At 43.3% G+C, this 19,757-nt stretch overlaps 1 protein-coding gene across 2 annotated transcripts in view; it reads left to right on the plus strand.

Annotated features, from left to right (window-relative positions):
- The window catches only part of grik2 (glutamate receptor, ionotropic, kainate 2), a 262,114-nt gene extending 242,681 nt beyond the window's left edge, over positions 1-19,433 (plus strand). Inside the window, exons 16-17 of one of the 2 annotated variants that reach the window (XM_031787057.1) lie at positions 7,735-7,988; positions 16,487-19,433. In XM_031787057.1, the coding sequence (XP_031642917.1) occupies positions 7,735-7,988; positions 16,487-16,651 (419 nt within the window). In that variant the 3' untranslated portion in view covers positions 16,652-19,433. Of the gene's footprint in view, positions 1-7,734; positions 7,989-8,521; positions 8,780-16,486 lie in introns of those variants that run through there. The other variant, XM_031787058.1, reaches the window with a different exon arrangement.
- Positions 19,434-19,757: the final 324 nt, after the last annotated feature.

Raw genomic sequence — 19,757 nt, forward strand, 5'->3', positions numbered from 1 at the left:
CACAAAGCTGGCTATAGTTCTGAAGAGTTGTTTTCCCTTCTCCCTCCTCAACACACAAGCTGGCTATAGTTCTGAAGAGTTGTTTTCCCCTCTCCTTAACACAAAGCTGGCTATAGTTCTGAAGAGTTGTTTTCCCCTCTCCTCTCCTTAACACCAAGCTGGCTATATTCTGGAGAGTTGTTTTCCCCTCTCCTTAACACAAAGCTGGCTATAGCTCTAAAGAGTTGTTTTCCCCTCTCCTCAACACCAAGCTGGCTATAGTTCTGAAGAGTTGTTTTCCCCTCTCCTCAACACCAAGCTGGCTATAGTTCTGAAGAGTTGTTTTCCCCTCTCCTCAACACCAAGCTGGCTATAGTTCTGAAGAGTTGTTTTCCCCTCTCCTCTCCTCAACACAAGCTGGCTATAGTTCTGAAGAGTTGTTTTCCCCTCTCCTCACACCAAGCTGGCTATAGTTCTGAAGAGTTGTTTTCCCCTCTCCTCAACACCAAGCTGGCTATAGTTCTGAAGAGTTGTTTTCCCCTCTCCTTAACACCAAGCTGGCTATAATTCTGAGAGTTGTTTCCCCTCTCCTTAACACAAAGCTGGCTATAGCTCTAAAGAGTTTTTCCCCCTCTCCTTAACACCACGCTGGCTATAGTTCTGAAGAGTTGTTTTCCCCCTCTTCTTAACACCAAGCTGGCTATAATTCTGGAGAGTTGTTTTCCCCCTCTCCTTAACACAAAGCTGGCTATAGCTCTAAAGAGTTGTTTTCCCCTCTCCTTAACACCACGCTGGCTATAGTTCTGAAGAGTTGTTTTCCCCTCTCCTTAACACAAAGCTGGCTATAGTTCTGGAGAGTTGTTTTCCCCTCTCCTCAACACCAAGCTGGATATAGTACTGGAGAGTTGTTTTCCCCTCTCCTCAACACCAAGCTGGCTATAGTTCTGAATAGTTGTTTTCCCCTCTCCTCAACACCAGCTGGCTATAGTTCTGAAGAGTTGTTTTCCCCTCTCCTTAACACAAAGCTGGCTATAGTTCTGGAGAGTTGTTTTCCCCTCTCCTCAACACCAAGCTGGCTATAGTTCTGAAGAGTTGTTTTCCCCTCTCCTCAACACAAAGCTGGCTATAGTTCTGAAGAGTTGTTTTCCCCTCTCCTTAACACAAGCTGGCTATAGTTCTGAAGAGTTGTTTTCCCCTCTCCTTAACACAAGCTGGCTATAGTTCTGAAGAGTTGTTTTCCCCTCTCCTTAACACAAGCTGGCTATAGTTCTGAAGAGTTTTTTCCCCTCTCCTTATTAACACCAAGCTGGCTATAGTTCTGAAGAGTTGTTTTCCCCTCTCCTTAACACAAGCTGGCTATAGTTCTGAAGAGTTGTTTTCCCCTCTCCTTATTAACACCACTGGCTATAGTTCTGAAGAGTTGTTTTCCCTTTCCTCCCCTCTCCCTTAACACAGCTGGCTATAGTTCTGAAGAGTTGTTTTCCCCTCTCCTTAACACAAGCTGGCTATTGTTCTGAAGAGTTGTTTTCCCCTCTCCTCAACACAAAGCTGGCTATAGTTCTGGAGAGTTGTTTTCCCCCCTCTCCTCAACACAAGCTGGCTATAGTTCTGAAAGAGTTGTTTTCCCCCCTCTCTCAACACAAGCTGGCTATAGTTCTGAAGAGTTGTTTTCCCCTCTCCTCAACACAAGCTGGCTATAGTTCTGAAGAGTTGTTTCCCCTCTCCTCAACATAAAGCGTGGCTATAGTTTCTAGAAGAGTTGTTTTCCCCTCCTCCTCAACACAAAGCTGGCTATAGTTCTGAAGAGTTGTTTTCCCCCTCTCCTCACACAAAGCTGGCTATAGTTCTGAAGAGTTGTTTTCCCCTCTCCTTAACACAAACTGGCATAGTTCTGAAGAGTTGTTTTCCCCTCTCCTTAACACCAAGCTGGCTATAATTCTGAGAGTTGTTTTCCCCTCTCCTTAACACAAAGCTGGCTATAGCTCTAAAGAGTTGTTTTCTCCCCTCTCCTTACACCACGCTGTGGCTAGATTCTGAAGAGTTGTTTTCCCCTCTCCTTAACACCAAGCTGGCTATAATTCTGGAGAGTTGATTTTCCCCCCCTCTCCTTAACACAAAAGCTGGCTAGCTCTAAAGAGTTGTTATTCCCCCTCTCCTTACACCACGCTGGCTATAGTTCTGAAGATTGTTTTTCCCCTCTCCTTAACACAAGCTGGCTATAGTTCTGGAGAGTTGTTTTCCCCCTCTCCTCAACACCAAGCTGGATATAGTACTGGAGAGTGTTTTTCCCCCTCTCCTCACACCAAGCTGGCTATAGTTCTGAAGAGTTGTTTCCCCTCTCCTCAACACCATGCTGGGCTATAGTTCTGAAGAGTTGTTTTCCCCTCTCTCAACACCAAGCTGGCTATAGTTCTGAAGAGTTTGTTTTCCCCTCTCCTCAAACACCAAGCTGGCTATAGTTCTGAAGAGTTGTTTTCCCCTCTCCTCAACACAAAGCTGGCTATAGTTCTGAAGAGTTGTTTCCCCCCTCTCTCAACACCAAGCTGGCTATAGTTCTGAAGAGTTGTTTTCCCCTCTCCTTAACACAAGCTGGCTATAGTTCTGAAGAGTTGTTTTTCCCCTCTCCTTAACACAAGCTGGCTATAGTTCTGAAGAGTTGTTTTCCCCCTCTCTTAACACAAGCTGGCTATAGTTCTGAAGAGGTTGTTTTCCCCTCTCCTTATTAACACCAAGCTGGCTATAGTTCTGAAGAGTTGTTTTCCCCTCTCCTCAACACCAAGCTGGCTATAGTTCTGAAGAGTTGTTTTCCCCTCTCCTCAACACAAAGCTGGCTATAGTGTCTGAAGAGTTGTTTTCCCTCTCCTCAACACCAAGCTGGCTATAGTTCTGAAGAGTTGTTTTCCCCTTCTCCTTAACACCAAGCGGCTATAGTTTCTAAAGGGTTGTTTTCCCCTCTCCTCAACACAAGCTGGCTATAGTTCTAAAGGGTGTTTTTCCCCCTCTCCTCAACACCAAGCTGGCTATAATTCTGGAGAGTTGTTTCCCCTCTTCTTAACACCAAGCTGGCTATAATTCTGGGAGAGTTGTTTTCCCCCTCTCCTTAACACAAAGCTGGCTATAGCTCTAAAGAGTTGTTTTCCCCTCTCCTTAACACCACGCTGGCTATAGTTCTGAAGAGTTGTTTTCCCCTCTCCTTAACACAAAGCTGGCTATAGTTCTGGAGAGTTGTTTTCCCCTCTCCTCAACACCAAGCTGATATAGTACTGGAGAGTTGTTTTCCCCTCTCCTCAACACCAAGCTGGCTATAGTTCTGAATAGTTGTTTTCCCCTCTCCTCAACACCAAGCTGGCTATAGTTCTGAAGAGTTGTTTTCCCCTCTCCTTAACACAAAGCTGGCTATAGTTCTGGAGAGTTGTTTTCCCCTCTCCTCAACACCAAGCTGGCTATAGTTCTGAGAGTTGTTTTCCCCTCTCCTCAACACAAAGCTGGCTATAGTTCTGAAGAGTTGTTTTCCCCTCTCCTTAACACAAGCTGGCTATAGTTCTGAAGAGTTGTTTTTCCCCTCTCCTTAACACAAGCTGGCTATAGTTCTGAAGAGTTGTTTTCCCCTCTCCTTAACACAAGCTGGCTATAGTTCTGAAGAGTTGTTTTCCCCTCTCCTTATTAACACCAAGCTGGCTATAGTTCTGAAGAGTTGTTTTCCCCTCTCCTTAACACAAGCTGGCTATAGTTCTGAAGAGTTGTTTTCCCCTCTCCTTATTAACACCAAGCTGGCTATAGTTCTGAAGAGTTGTTTTCCCCTCTCCTTAACACAAGCTGGCTATAGTTCTGAAGAGTTGTTTTCCCCTCTCCTTAACACAAGCTGGCTATTGTTCTGAAGAGTTGTTTTCCCCTCTCCTCAACACAAAGCTGGCTATAGTTCTGGAGAGTTGTTTTCCCCTCTCCTCAACACAAAGCTGGCTATAGTCTGAAGAGTTGTTTTCCCCTCTCCTCAACACAAAGCTGGCTATAGTTCTGAAGAGTTGTTTTCCCCTCTCCTCAACACAAAGCTGGCTATAGTTCTGAAGAGTTGTTTTCCCCTCTCCTCAACATAAAGCTGGCTATAGTTCTGAAGAGTTGTTTTCCCCTCTCCTCAACACAAAGCTGGCTATAGTTCTGAAGAGTTGTTTTCCCCTCTCCTCAACACAAAGCTGGCTATAGTTCTGAAGAGTTGTTTTCCCCTCTCCTTAACACAAAGCTGGCTATAGTTCTGAAGAGTTGTTTTCCCCTCTCCTTAACACCAAGCTGGCTATAATTCTGGAGAGTTGTTTTCCCCTCTCCTTAACACAAAGCTGGCTATAGCTCTAAAGAGTTGTTTTCCCCTCTCCTTAACACCACGCTGGCTATAGCTCTAAAGAGTTGTTTTCCCCTCTCCTTAACACCAAGCTGGCTATAATTCTGGAGAGTTGTTTTCCCCTCTCCTTAACACAAAGCTGGCTATAGCTCTAAAGAGTTGTTTTCCCCTCTCCTTAACACCACGCTGGCTATAGTTCTGAAGAGTTGTTTTCCCCTCTCCTTAACACAAAGCTGGCTATAGTTCTGGAGAGTTGTTTTCCCCTCTCCTCAACACCAAGCTGGATATAGTACTGGAGAGTTGTTTTCCCCTCTCCTCAACACCAAGCTGGCTATAGTTCTGAAGAGTTGTTTTCCCCTCTCCTCAACACCATGCTGGCTATAGTTCTGAAGAGTTGTTTTCCCCTCTCCTCAACACCAAGCTGGCTATAGTTCTGAAGAGTTGTTTTTCCCCTCTCCTCAACACCAAGCTGGCTATAGTTCTGAAGAGTTGTTTTTCCCCTCTCCTCAACACAAAGCTGGCTATAGTTCTGAAGAGTTGTTTTCCCCTCTCCTCAACACCAAGCTGGCTATAGTTCTGAAGAGTTGTTTTCCCCTCTCCTCAACACAAAGCTGGCTATAGTTCTGAAGAGTTGTTTTCCCCTCTCCTTAACAAAAGCTGGCTATAGTTCTGAAGAGTTGTTTTCCCCTCTCCTTAACACAGCTGGCTATAGTTCTGAAGAGTTGTTTTCCCCTCTCCTTAACACAAGCTGGCTATAGTTCTGAAGAGTTGTTTTCCCCTCTCCTTATTAACACCAAGCTGGCTATAGTTCTGAAGAGTTGTTTTCCCCTCTCCTCAACACCAAGCTGGCTATAGTTCTGAAGAGTTGTTTTCCCCTCTCCTCAACACAAAGCTGGCTATAGTTCTGAAGAGTTGTTTTCCCCTCTCCTCAACACCAAGCTGGCTATAGTTCTGAAGAGTTGTTTCCCCTCTCCTTAACACCAAGCTGGCTATAGTTCTAAAGGGTTGTTTTCCCCTCTCCTCAACACCAAGCTGGCTATAGTTCTAAGGGTTGTTTTCCCCTCTCCTCAACACCAAGCTGGCTATAGTTCTGAAGAGTGTTTTCCCCTTCTCCTCAACACCAAGCTGGCTATAGTTCTGAAAGTTGTTTTCCCCCTCTCCTCAACACCAAGCTGGCTATAGTTCTGAAGAGTTGTTTTCCCCCTCTCCTCAACACCAAGCTGGCTATAGTTCTGAAGAGTTGTTTTCCCCTCTCCTCAACACCAAGCTGGCTATAGTTCTGAAGAGTTGTTTTCCCCTCTCCTCAACACCAAGCTGGCTATAGTTCTGAAGAGTTGTTTTCCCCTCTCCTCAACACCAAGCTGGCTATAGTTCTGAAGAGTTGTTTTCCCCTCTCCTCAACACCAAGCTGGCTATAGTTCTGAAGAGTTGTTTCCCCTCTCCTCAACACCAAGCTGGCTATAGTTCTGAAGAGTTGTTTTCCCCTCTCCTCAACACCAAGCTGGCCTATGTTCTGAAGAGTTGTTTTTCCCCTCTCCTCAACACCAGCTGGCTATAGTTCTGAAGAGTTGTTTTCCCTTCTCCTCAACACCAAGCTGGCTATAGTTCTGAAGAGTTGTTTTCCCCCTCTCCTCAACACCAAGTGGCTATAGTTCTGAAGAATTGTTTTCCCCTCTCCTCAACACCAAGCTGGCTATAGTTCTGAAGAGTTGTTTTCCCCTCTCCTCAACACCAAGCTGGCTATAGTTCTGAAGAGTTGTTTTCCCTTCTCCTTAACACCAGCTGGCTATAGTTCTAAAGGGTTGTTTTCCCCTCTCCTCAACACCAAGCTGGCTATAGTTCTAAAGGGTTTGTTTTCCCTCTCCTCAACACCAAGCTGGCTATAGTTCTGAATAGTTGTTTTCCCCTCTCCTCAACACCAAGCTGGCTATAGTTCTGAAGAGTTGTTTTCCCCTCTCCTCAACACCAAGCTGGCTATTGTTCTGAAGAGTTGTTTCCCCCTCTCCTCAACACCAAGCTGGCTATAGTTCTGAAGAGTTGTTTCCCCTCTCCTCAACACCAAGCTGGCTATTGTTCTGAAGAGTTGTTTCCCCTCTCCTCACCCAAGCTGTCTATAGTTCTGAAGAGTTGTTTTCCCCTCTCCTCAACACCAAGCTGTCTATAGTTCTGAAGAGTTGTTTTCCCCTCTCCTAACACCAAGCTGGCTATAGTTCTGAAGAGTTGTTTTCCCCTCTCCTCAACACAAGCTGTCTATAGTTCTGAAGAGTTGTTTTCCCTCTCCTCAACACCAAGCTGGCTATAGTTCTGAAGAGTTGTTTTCCCCCTCTCCTCAACACCAAGCTGTCTATAGTTCTGAAGAGTTGTTTTCCCCTCTCCTCAACACCAAGCTGACTATAGTTCTGAAGAGTTGTTTTCCCCTCTCCTCAACACCAAGCTGGATATAGTTCTGAAGAGTTGTTTTCCCCTCTCCTCAACACCAAGCTGACTATAGTTCTGAAGAGTTGTTTTCCCCTCTCCTCAACACCAAGCTGTCTATAGTTCTGAAGTGTTGTTTTCCCTCTCCTTAACACCAAGCTGGCTATAGTTCTGAAGTGTTGTTTTCCCCTCTCCTTAACACCAAGCTGGCTATAGTTCTGAAGTGTTGTTTTCCCCTCTCCTTAACACCAAGCTGGCTATAGTTCTGAAGAGTTGTTTTCCCCTCTCCTTAACACCAAGCTGGCTATAGTTCTGAAGTGTATGAGATAATAATAAGGGAGTGTGATTGAGTTTTATATATTTCAAGCAGCATTAACATCCTGATTATATGGGCCCCTAGCCACAAGGAGAGCTCTCCAGTCGATGATATGAAAGGGGGTCGGGGAGATTTCAAGTGTTTTCACTTGGTTTCACCCTTCAGGTCTAATCAGAAGCCTCTGCATGTGACAGGGTTTGATCTGGCCAGCAGGGAACACGAACACGCCAGTCCTGTTTACCTGGCTGGTGCGTGGAGGCCTGGAGGCTGCTGGGAGTTTGAGGAATTATTCCCAGCACTGAGGAGATTCCGTGAACACGCGTGCACGCACACGCACACACTGGTGCAGAAGGGGGCACTTCAAAGCAACACGTCGGCAGCGCATTTATTTGTTAAGCAAAACAAAACAATGCACACTAGAGACATTACCACTAATTAAGCATGGCAACCAGTTTTAATTAGAGAAAAAAAAGGAGCAGATAAAAGGAGGGTAAATTGCTGGTCCCTGGAATGTACTTCGGGTTTATTAGTGTATTGTTTGTGAAACCACTGTGGGAGCTGTATGGGAGAATCTATAGTGCATTCAGCACCAGCCAGGACACTGGTTTGGATGTTTTTACTACACACACACACACACTTTCCTCGTAATTACTATCCATCTCATCCTCACCTGCCTTTTTTGGTCCCTCAGGCTCTCCGTACAGAGACAAGATCACCATAGCGATCCTGCAGCTGCAGGAAGAAGGAAAGCTGCACATGATGAAGGAGAAGTGGTGGAGGGGGAATGGTTGTCCGGAGGATGAGAAGAATAAGGAGGCCAGCGCTCTGGGGGTCCAGAACATCGGGGGCATCTTTATCGTCCTGGCGGCTGGACTCGTCCTGTCGGTGTTCGTGGCAGTCGGAGAGTTCATCTATAAATCCAAACAAAACGCACAGCTGGAAAAGGTAAAGCAACATCCTTTCACGTATAGCCAGGTTGCAATGACAATGTGCCTCTGTGTGGATCTTATTATACAGAGATCTTTGAGAAGGAGACAATTTTCCTACTTTTCTATTAGCTTTGTGTTTTGGCCTAGCTTACATTTATTTTGTGGTTTAAAAAAATATAAAATTTGTGTCACATATTTTTTATTTCTGACACAAAAGGCACAACATGATGAAAAGTAGAGACATTTAGTCTCGTTGTATTTGCACTAAACCATCCCTCACCTCATACTCAATAAAGTGCACTTGATGTTTGGATACGGGTGGAGGGTACATTTACACGTGTTCAGTATTAACACTTATTTGAATGTCCATGATGTACAAAAAGGACAGACAGACGGTAGCCATTTCAGTTACACTGAGATCACAAGGACAATTTTACATGATAGTCAGGTCAGCTCCTGAAACACTGATGTTTATGTAGATACAGTAATGCACCATATTCTTTAAGACACAGTAAGTATGGGTTCATTTTCTTGCCTTTATCCACTTAGCCTCAACGGCACCAAGGTGATAGGAAGCGTGAGGAGTTCTGCTGTCACCACGGACCCTCCAAGCAGCTACCTGTAGACTTTAACCACCAGCTCAAATGACCTCCCGAAAGACTCCAGAGACTCCAGTCATCTACATTTACCTTACAATGCACAAATTGTACTTTTTTAACTTCAGATAGTTCCCAATTGGGAAGTCTCCTGTCGGAAGAACTGGCAGCAATGTTATGGTCACAACGTTTGAATGAAAAGTTGCCATTGGTGCTTGGTTGGGTGTATGTTTTCGAAAGGCGGCCCTAAAACTATAGGTGCAGGGTTTCACACGATGGGATTGGAAGGTTGGCCCAAATGCATGATCCATAATGCTGAAGTAAATGTCTTCATGTCACCCTCAACACACAGCCACAGCAATCCTCTCCCAAAAAACAAATTGTTATTATCAGATACAAACTTTTGGACAGACAAGCCAAACTGAATCAAGCTATAATTGCAAACTCTGAAGGCTTGGTTTTGGAAACACATGTAAGCTTTCAGATATTATAACTACTACTATACTAACTACTCTACTGAATAATCTCATATTGAAAGTGTAATGCTACAACAACACATCACTCGTTGTCAACAGCATGTAAACCTTTTGATGTTCCCCTTAATCCCATGTCCTGTCCTTCTTGTCCTGATCTGTCCTTCCTCTCCGGTTCTTTCTGTCCTTCCTGGGATTCCTGTCCTGCCCTTCCTGCCCAGTCCTTCCTGCCCTTCCTGTCCTGTCCTTCCTGTCCTTCCTGCTCTGTCCTTCCTGTCCTGTCCTTCCTGTCCTTCCTGGGATTCCTGTCCTGTCCTTCCTGCCCTGTCCTTCCTGCCCTTCCTGTCCTGTCCTTCCTGTCCTTCCTGTCCTTCCTGCCCTGCCCTTCCTGTCCTTCCTGTCCTTCCTGGGATTCCTGTCCTGTCTTTCTTGTCCTGTCCTTCCTGTCCTTCCTGGGATTCCTGTCCTGTCCTTCCTGCCCTGCCCTTCCTGCCCTTCCTGTCCTGTCCTTCCTGCCCTGTATCTTCCTGCCCTTTCTGTCCTGTGCTTCCTGCCCTGTCCTTCCTGCCCTTCCTGTCCTGTCCTTCCTGTCCTTCCTGCCCTTCCTGTCCTGTGTTTCATGTCCTGTCCCGTCCTGTCTTTCCTGTCTAACACAGTGCTCTCTCACCCAACAACAGCCTCATAAATCTCAAACGCCAACCCCTACTTAGCTCTCCACAGGAGCCTGGTCTGCACTAAGAGCTTTCTTCGACACCCTCCATCGATCGCACAATGCAGTGATGCTGCTGCTGCTTCTCGGCCATAAGCCCCCATATCAATGAATCACAGCATCTAGTCGTGAAGTGATGTTCACAGAGTCCTTCTGTCAACGACAACACACACACACAGCACAGCACTACACCCACAGACCAGCCAGGGTAGACGGGAGGGGAGGTCCCCCATCAATAGGATGTCATTTAAAGAATGCTAAAGAACGATATGGCTAATAAAAACCCATAAGGAAGGTTGGTAGTGAGTAGAGTAGGGAGTAATTGTCAGCCGAGCCAGAGAAAAGAGAAGGAGAGTGATGATTTAATAGAAACCTCAACATCGTTTGATGTTGATCATGATCTCTTCCTGGTGTTCTTGAGCATGTCTTTGTGTCAGACACAGCAGTTGAGGAAGATACGTTTCACACTCTTATCAGCTCAGAACTAGGTGGAGGAGCGTGTCATACAGATATATCCAGACAGAGAATAGAATAGACAGAGAATAGACCTCACTCACATATCTCACTCACATACAGTGGGGCAAAAAAGTATTTAGTCCGCCACCAATTGTGCAAGTTCTCCCACTTAAAAATATGAGAGAGGCCTGTAATTTTCATCATAGGTACACTTCAACTATGACAGACAAAATGAGGGAAAAAAATAGGATTTTTAATGAATTTATTTGCAAATTATGGTGGAAAATAAGTATTTAGTCAACAACAAAAGTTTATCTCAATACTTTGTTATATACCCTTTGTTGGCAATGACAGAGGTCAAATGTTTTCTGTAAGTATTCACAAGGTTTTCACACACTGTTGCTGGTATTTTGGCCCATTCCTCCTTGCAGATCTCCTCTAGAGCAGTGATGTTTTGGGGCTGTTGCTGGGCATCACGGACTTTCAACTCCCTCCAAAGATTTTCTATGGGGTTGAGACCTGGAGACTGGCTAGGCCACTCCAGGACCTTGAAATGCTTCTTACGAAGCCACTCCTTCATTGCCCGGGCGGTGTGTTTGGGATCATTGTCATGCTGAAAGACCCAGCCACGTTTCATCTTCAATGCCCTTGCTGATGGAAGGAGGTTTTCACTCAAAATCTCACGATACATTGCCCCATTCATTCTTTCCTTTACACGGATCAGTCGTCCGGGTCCCTTTACAGAAAAACAGCCCCAAAGCATGATGTTTCCACCCCCATGCTTCACAGTAGGTATGGTGTTCTATGGATGCAACTCAGAATTCTTTGTCCTCCAAACATGACAAGTTGAGTTTTTACCAAAATGTTCTATTTTGGTTTCATCTGACCATATGACATTCTCCCAATCTTCTTCTGGATCATCCAAATGCTCTCTAGCAAACTTCAGATGGGCCTGGACATGTACTGGCTTAAGCAGGGTTTGAATCCCTGGCGGCGTAGTGTGTTACTGATGGTAGGCTTTGTTACTTTGGTCCCAGCTCTCTGCAGGTCATTCACTAGGTCCCCCCGTGTGGTTCTGGGATTTTTGCTCACTGTTCTTGTGATCATTTTGACCCCACGGGGTGAGATCTTGCGTGGAGCCCCAGATCGAGGGAGATTATCAGTGGTCTTGTATGTCTTCCATTTCCTAATAATTGCTCCCACAGTTGATTTCTTCAAACCCAGCTGCTTACCTATTGCAGATGCAGTCTTCCCAGCCTGGTGCAGGTCTACAATTTGGTTTCAGCTCTTTGGTCTTGGCCATAGTGGAGTTTGGAGTGTGAGTGTTTGAGGTTGTGGACAGGTGTCTTTTATACTGATAACAAGTTCAAACAGGTGCCATTAATACAGGTAACGAGTGGAGGACAGAGGAGCCTCTTAAAGAAGAGGTTACAGGTCTGTGAGAGCCAGAAATCTTGCTTGTTTGTAGGTGACCAAATACTTATTTTCCACCACAATTTGCAAATAAATTCATTAAAAATCCTACAATGTGATTTTCTGGATTTTTCATCTCATTTTGTCTGTCATATTTGAAGTGTACCTATGATGAAAATTACAGGCCTCTCTCATCTTTTTAAGTGGGAGAACTTGCACAATTGGTAGCTGACTAAATACTTTTTAGCCCCACTGTATCACACATCTGTTTCAAGAGTAGTTGTTAGATGTCAGTCCATTTAACATTTTATTTTCACACTACCTGTGCCTATATGCTACAATTATATAAGTTGTGTACCTCAATATTTTAACACCCAATTGATAACCGACAAAGGTGTATATTGCTTTTCATAAATTCTCATAATCAATCTTTTTTTTTATGTCAGATGATCTGAGAAGCAATACATGTTTTACTCATCCAAAGCAAATAGACATTCTCCAAGAGGTTTGAGTGTCACACAATCACAATGTGTATTTTAGTATGTGTGGCCCATTGCTACTGTTTTAACTGTTAAACCTTGACACGATATGCAGAGTACCAAGTGTACCAAGTATTCCCATATCAATTCAATAATTAGTCACATTTGAAAATACCTGATATTTTATTTAATTGCACAAGATCCTTTACTTGAATGTGTCTTCAGTACAGGGTTGTATTTTCACCACGATGCTGAAAGTGTCAACTTGAAAATGTTCTACTAAGCATCTCTTTGTTGGGTTTGTCATGCTTGATAGCGCACACCCTGCAATTTGCATTTTTTAAAGTACCAGTCAGAAGTTAGGACACACCTACTCATTCAAGGACTTTTCTTTATTTGTACTATTTTCTATATTGTAGAATAATAGTGAGGACATCAAAACTATGAAATCATGTAGTAACCCCAAAATATGTGTTCTATTTTAGATTATTCAAAGTAGCCACCCTTTGCCTTGATGACAGCTTTGCACACTCTCGGCATTCTCTCAACCAGCTTCATGAGGTAGTCACCTGGAATGCATTTCAATTAACAGGTGTGCCTTGTTAAAAGTTTTATTTGTGGAATGTATTTCCTTCCTAATGCATTTGAGCCAATCAGTTGTGTTGTGACAAGGTAGAGGTATATAGAAGATAGCTCTATTTGGTAAAAGACTAAGTCCATATTATGGCAAGAACTGCTCAAATAAGCAAAGGGAAACAACATTCCATCCTTAATTTAAGATAGGAAGGTCAGTCAATTCGGAGAATGCCAAGAATGTTCAAAGCTGTCATCAAGGCAAAGGGTGGCTACTTTGAAGAATCTCAAATATGAAATATATTTAGATTTGTTTAACACTTTTTTGGTTACTACATGATTCCATATGTGTTATTTAACAGTTTTGATGTCTTCACTATTGTTCTACAATTTAGAAAATAGTAAAAATAAAGAAAACCGTGGGAATGAGTAGGTGTGTCCAACTGCTACTGTATTCTGTGTAACATTAGAAAGGATAAAGAGAAAAAGAAAAATAGCAAGTCATTTATTTAATGTTATGAGTCATACACCTTATAATGTCAACCTTTCTTAATATTATTTGCCAAATCCAAAAATATATGTTGTAATGACATTAATTGTATGTTTATTTGAAATTATTTTAATTAACTTAACTCAAATTGTGATTCAGAATAATTAGGTTTTCAGTCTAATATTTTCCACTTGTTATTAACTTTAATAAAAGATTGAGAAATATTTGAAGTTTTAGTAGGCTTTTCATTCTGGTTTGCCCAATGAGGACTTTCTCTCATAAGTCCACACATTCCCATCATCACAACATGGCTGGCTTTCAGAAAAATACCATGATCACCATGGTTGTCCACTTCCCTCTCTTCCCCCTCCTCCTTCTCCACCTCTTTCTCATCCCTCTCTTCCTTTTCTTTCTTCTCATTATCCTCCACCTCTCCCTCCTCCTTCAGCTCCTCCTCATCTTCCTCCCATTTCTCCTCCTCCCCCTCCTCCTCCTCCTGCTCTTCCCTCTTCTCCTGCCTACTGCTGAGGGTGCTGCAGAGTAACTTGGCTCTCCAGGGACAGGAATCACCAGCTGTGTGTGAGGAACCATCCAGCTTCCCGATTTTGTGGACACACTCACACACACACACAGGAATGTACGCATGCACTTATATGTGTACACACACGCTCACACACACACACCTGCTCGGACAGATGTGTACACAGACACCCATTGACTATACACACAAAAATAGTGACTATTCATCTCTTACTTGCCCTCCATTTCTCCATCATGCTATCATGGAGTGAGAGATGGAGTGGGAGCTACTATGGTGTCTTTCCATCTCAGCATTTTATACCAAACCTGAGGAGAAGGTCTGGGGGTCTATAGATCCTTGTACGTGGTGGTACAGACTGGCTGGGCTGTACTGTATATGGCAGCCTGCAAAATACCCACCAGTGCCTTCTTCCATTAATGGTAGTAAAAAAGCTTTAAGGCAGTAAAAGTGTTGGATTTATTATTTCTCCATCTCACCTCCTTAAGTGGACGTTTTCTTCCTGTCTTCCTCTGAGCCAGCCCAAAGTGCTCTGAGACCTGAGCCTGTTCAGCTCAGGATTGGCTCTGGTGATGGGGAAAAGGGGTCGTAAAACCTCTGTAATTCAATGGCCACCACTAAACAGCCATCATCAATCCAACTATGAGCCCAGCAGCCATGAGGCCAGGATGGAGATGTGTCCCCTGAGTCAGGGAGGGTTTTCTTAGCCTGTCTGGAAAGCCAGTTGGGTGGGGTTTTACTTTTGGAACTTTTCAATTGGCACTAGATGGCCACTAAGCCCAAGGCTTCATGAGGGGAAAGGTGTCTTAGGTAGAACATGTTATTCAATATCTCTTTCCCAAGAAAATCAATACTCGTGAAAAGCACGTTTTCTGGAGGGCTTGTAGTCAATCAGCAGGACTTCTAGGAGTAATTCCATTTTTTTTTTTGCGTGAAGAAGACAAACAATATGAAATTCTATAGATATGATTTATGAATATGATACACACATACACATACTAACATGTAATATCATATACACTCAGATAGGTACATACCTTTGTACACAGCTTATACACCCAAATCCATATACTCAACATGCATAGCATTTTGATTGGCGGTGAATTGATACGATTGTTGGTATGCTGGAAAGCGAAAGCATTAAGACATTTGCATGTGTGGGAGTCCTCTAGCCATAACTATAGAATGTGTTCATGTGAGATACCTGTTCATTAGGACAACTCATAACAATGTCATAACCCTACTGGTCATAGATGAGGAAAAAAGGCACTAAGGAGAAGGCAGCCTGTTAGTTAAGCATTGGCATGAGTAACTGAATGACACTCAATCACTGGCTGACTTAGCAGCATAACATCTTCACTGTTGTCTTCATCCCTGTGTCCTTGTTGGTAGACCAACCCAGCCTTCAATTGCTTGAGGTGGGCAGAGGCCTTATTTCTCTTGACAGGATGGTTGAGCCCTTTCACATTCCAGCTAGTAAGGTAGACATCCCTCGGTTCTCTATCAACTCAGTTGAGGTTCTGAATTATTTGTAATATGTATCAGACAACACCATAGTGCCGTTCCAAAATGGAAATTGTGTTTTTATGTGAAGGATTTAACCTAGACTCGAAAAACATATTAGTCCCTTGGAATCTGTTTCCCCAATAGTACTTCCAGGAATAGCAGTCTCAGATTTAGTTGAGTCACTCTGCGTTGTTCATTGCACCATTTGCAAATGCCAGAGTAGCTTTGAGAAAAGGAGAAGGAAGAAGAAGAGGCAGCAGCTTAATTGGCCATGCAGCTACATGGGATTTGAGTCAGACGAGATGTAATATGCATCAATAAGTCATGCTGCTGTATGGGCCTGGGCCCCGGCTGGGCTGCCTGGCAGAGAAGGATGGGGGAAATCTGCCATGGAGAAATCACTTTGGCTAGCCTAGAATGCTCACTGTGTGTGTGTGTGTGTGTGTGGTGTGTGTGGTGTGTGTGTGAGTGTGTTTGCAAGCTTGCGTGTGTGTATGTGCGTTCGCTCGCCATGTGTGCGACTCCAGATGGACTCCAGCATCTCGGCACAGCTTTCCTTCTAACCCTCTTCAATCCACCCTTCCCAAAGCATTACCCCCCCTCGACCATCTAGCCCTTCCTTCATCCCAGCCCCTCCACTCACCAACCAAACTTCACATTCGTGGTTGATTTGAAACTGAATCGTTGCCAGGGCTAAAGGCATGTTTTAATTAGCAGTATGTCAACACATTTGAATAATTTAAAGCTATTAATGCAAACTACCATAACCAGGTGTTGCTGTACATGATCAAATAGCTGCACGGCTGTAGTAAGATACCTATAATACTGCAATAACAGTCTGTGGATAAATATTGTTAAATCTATTTTCTCCCAAATACAAGAGGAAGCCCTGCCAACCTCCAGTGCAAATCCTGTCCTGATTCCCACCTACATCTAGCTCCTTTATCCACCTACTACACTAAAAGACTATGGACATGCAACCTCCAACCAACTCCCCCAGCCCCAGCTAGAACTCCAGCCCCAGCCCACCCACCCTATCCTGAGCCAGCTCCTCTCTCCCCTGCCTGCTCTGTGTCACCATGGCAGCTCTCAGAGAGGGGCCTGTAGAGAGCCTGCCCTGGGGAAGTAGAAGCTCTGCAGTGCTCTGCTCTGCTGAGCTTATTACTGCCAAATTGTTTGGAACTAGAGGAGGCTCTCTCTGAAACCCCTGTTTTCTCTCTCTCTTTCTCTTTTTGACTCTCTCTTTCTCTTTCTGACTCTCTCTTTCTCTCTCTCCTACAGAGGTCCTTCTGCAGTGCCATAGTGGACGAATTGCGGGTGTCCCTCAAGTGCCAGCGGCGCCTCAAACACAAGCCTCAGCCGCCCGTCATGGTCAAGACAGAGGACGTCATCAACATGCACACCTTCAACGACCGCAGACTGCCAGGCAAAGAGACCATGGCCTAGAACAGGACTCCCTCTCTCCCTCTCCCTCTCCCTCTCTCTCTCTCTCTCTCTCTCTCTCTCTCTCTCTCTCTCTCTCTCTCTCTCTCTCTCGCTCTCGCTCTCGCTCTCGCTCTCGCTCTCGCTCTCGCTGTCACTGGGAGGCGTGTAGGGTGAAGAGACACTGGGGGAGGGAGGAAGGGTGATAGTTGATTTATGTGAGTGTATGGGGGGGGTAAGAGAGATGGGAGAAGAGAAGAGAGGAGCTGAGCTGCTCTGATCACTGACTGTCTGGCATCTTTGTTTCGAAACACTAAGCTAGAAATGAAAAGAGATTCAACAATGTTTCCTGTGGAAATAACTTGAACCAACCTGGGAGCAATTCAATGTGAGTTACCTCATTACTCTACCTGGCAATGCACCTGAGCAAGGAGTGACCAAGTGGTGCCATGATTTAGTATCAAAAAAAGAGAGAGATAAACCCAGGATTCAGAGGAAAGGAGGGATGGCAGGTTAAATTGAAAGTATAGAATATCATACAGCTACTGTATATGTTTGGTTGTCCCTTAGAAGTCACAGGCCCAAATTGAATTAATATTTATATGCTACCCAACCACTCTCTCTCTCACTGAGTAGAATCAGGAGAACGTTAGGTAGAATCAGGAGAATGTACATCACTCAGTCATAGTTATGGAGCAAACACATACACAGACACTAATAGAAGAAACTGAGAGAAAATCAGTTGGCGAGTGTGTAAAGGACACATCTTGTTATTATTCAACCATAGAAGAAGAAGGAGACCAGATGGGCTAGAAACAGCCAGTTCCAAATGAAACCCAAAGCCCAAAACGCATTGGTGAGCAGGACAGAACTGCTCCCAACATGTACAGAGGCATCGTTTATTCATGTGATTCACTGTTGGAAAGAATACAGTACATTATCCATCAGGCAATAGGTTATTTCATTTATTTTGTTTTCAGAGTACTAAACATTTTGTTAAATGATGGGGGATGGGAAAAACATTTTGTTAAATGATGGGGGATGGGAAAAACATTTTGTTAAATGATGGGGGATGGGAAAAACATTTTGTTAAATTATGGGGGATGGAAAAAACATTTTGTTAAATTATGGGGGATGGGAAAAACATTTTGTTAAATTATGGGGGATGGGAAAAACATTTTGTTAAATTATGGGGGATGGGAAAAACATTTTGTTAAATTATGGGGGATGGGAAAAACATTTTGTTAAATTATGGGGGATGGGAAAAACATTTTGTTAAATTATGGGGGATGGGAAAACCATTTTGTTAAATTATGGGGGATGGGAAAAACATTTTGTTAAATTATGGGGGATGGGAAAAACCATTTTGTTAAATGATGGGGGATGGGAAAACCATTTTGTTAAATTATGGGGGATGGAAAAACATTTTGTTAAATTATGGGGGATGGAAAAACATTTTGTTAAATTATGGGGGATGGAAAAACATTTTGTTAAATTATGGGGGATGGAAAAACATTTTGTTAAATTATGGGGGATGGAAAAACATTTTGTTAAATTATGGGGGATGGAAAAACATTTTGTTAAATGATGGGGGATGGGAAAACCATTTTGTTAAATGATGGGGGATGGGAAAAACATTTTGTTAAATGATGGGGGATGGGAAAAACATTTTGTTAAATGATGGGGGATGGGAAAAACATTTGGAATAAAAACATATATACATATATAAATACAAGCAGAGACAGATGACTGGGGGAGGGGCAGTGATGTAATAGAGGAATTAGGTGATAGGAACTGGAAGTGACATGAGTGGCGGACATGATGAAAGTACTAACCTTAGAAACCTTAGCCGTTTGAATTGAAGGAAAGCAGGACAGCAGTAGTGGATCTGAAACTAAATTCACAGCAATCACACAACATGAGGAATTTATTTATTCAAGTATTTATTGTTTTATTTATGAATTTCTTTATTTATATTTTCATGGACTGGATTTTCACAGCAGCTGCAAGGATACAGTACACACCTCATTTTCAGATTTGATGGGTACAAATGTTTTGGTTTTCTTTTTTGTTCAATGTCAAGTCTCTTTTTGTACTCTAGTGGCTTTTATTTTAATAGCAAAATCCTCACATTTACTTGTGCAAATGCAATTTCTATGAAAAAGTGTTTTTGTACGAAGAAAATAAAACATTTTGTAATAATTTTTATCAACAACAAAAAATGTACCGCGGGTGTCACCACGGCAGACAGCGAGCCTCTCTCTCCACTGTGGGCCGTGTGGGTGTCCCAAGGGATAGCAGCCCCATCTAGGATAGCCCCGTCAGGCCTAACACAACCCCCTCCAAGGGGTCACGAGAACAACCCCTCCATGGACCGGCATCACACCGATGGGGTCTCCAGAGCATTCTGGTTGAGCTTCAGTGGCATAATACATGTTTTGGAAAAAACTATTTTTATCATGTAAAGGAATCGTATTTAAAATAAAGATATTTTTACTTCAGGTGAAAAGAGTAATGATTAAACAATAATTAGAACAATAAATATATACACACACAAAGAAGTTGAAGTGAAGAGGACTGCCAACGATGCTTATCATTCTACACCCCTTACTTCCAATAGACTGCTAGATTCCAGTGCTGAGAAATTGTGTGTAAATGGTTTTAAAAACAGAGAAATATGTATTTAACAGAATAAGGAACACCTAACTAATTTTGAACATGTTATGAAAACTAAACGGAGTGCACACAGTTTACTGTTTGAAGTTGATGCACAAGTTTAAAGAAAATAAAAAAAAATCTTCACATCTTTGTGGTGTCGTTCATTTGACTCTAAAGCTAAATGTTTTGACACCATTACATTGTAACAGCTTGGATCAGACGCTAAACAGAACAAATAGCAAAGTGAACAGAAAACACAATAAAAGACTGATGGAATATGGGATATATATATATGTATATGAACACAAAAATCGAATGAAGAACAAAGCAAGTCGACGATGGGCCCAAAAGAAAAAGAAACCACAGCATTTGAACATTTGTTTAGTTTTGAACGTTTTTACCATATAATGTTGCCTGTGTGCGCTCACCCTGCGTGTTTGTACTCCACATCCTTCCATCTGGAGAGCAGCTG

The sequence above is a fragment of the Oncorhynchus kisutch genome, linkage group LG13, assembly GCF_002021735.2.
Source record: "Oncorhynchus kisutch isolate 150728-3 linkage group LG13, Okis_V2, whole genome shotgun sequence".
Classification (NCBI taxonomy): domain Eukaryota; kingdom Metazoa; phylum Chordata; class Actinopteri; order Salmoniformes; family Salmonidae; genus Oncorhynchus; species Oncorhynchus kisutch.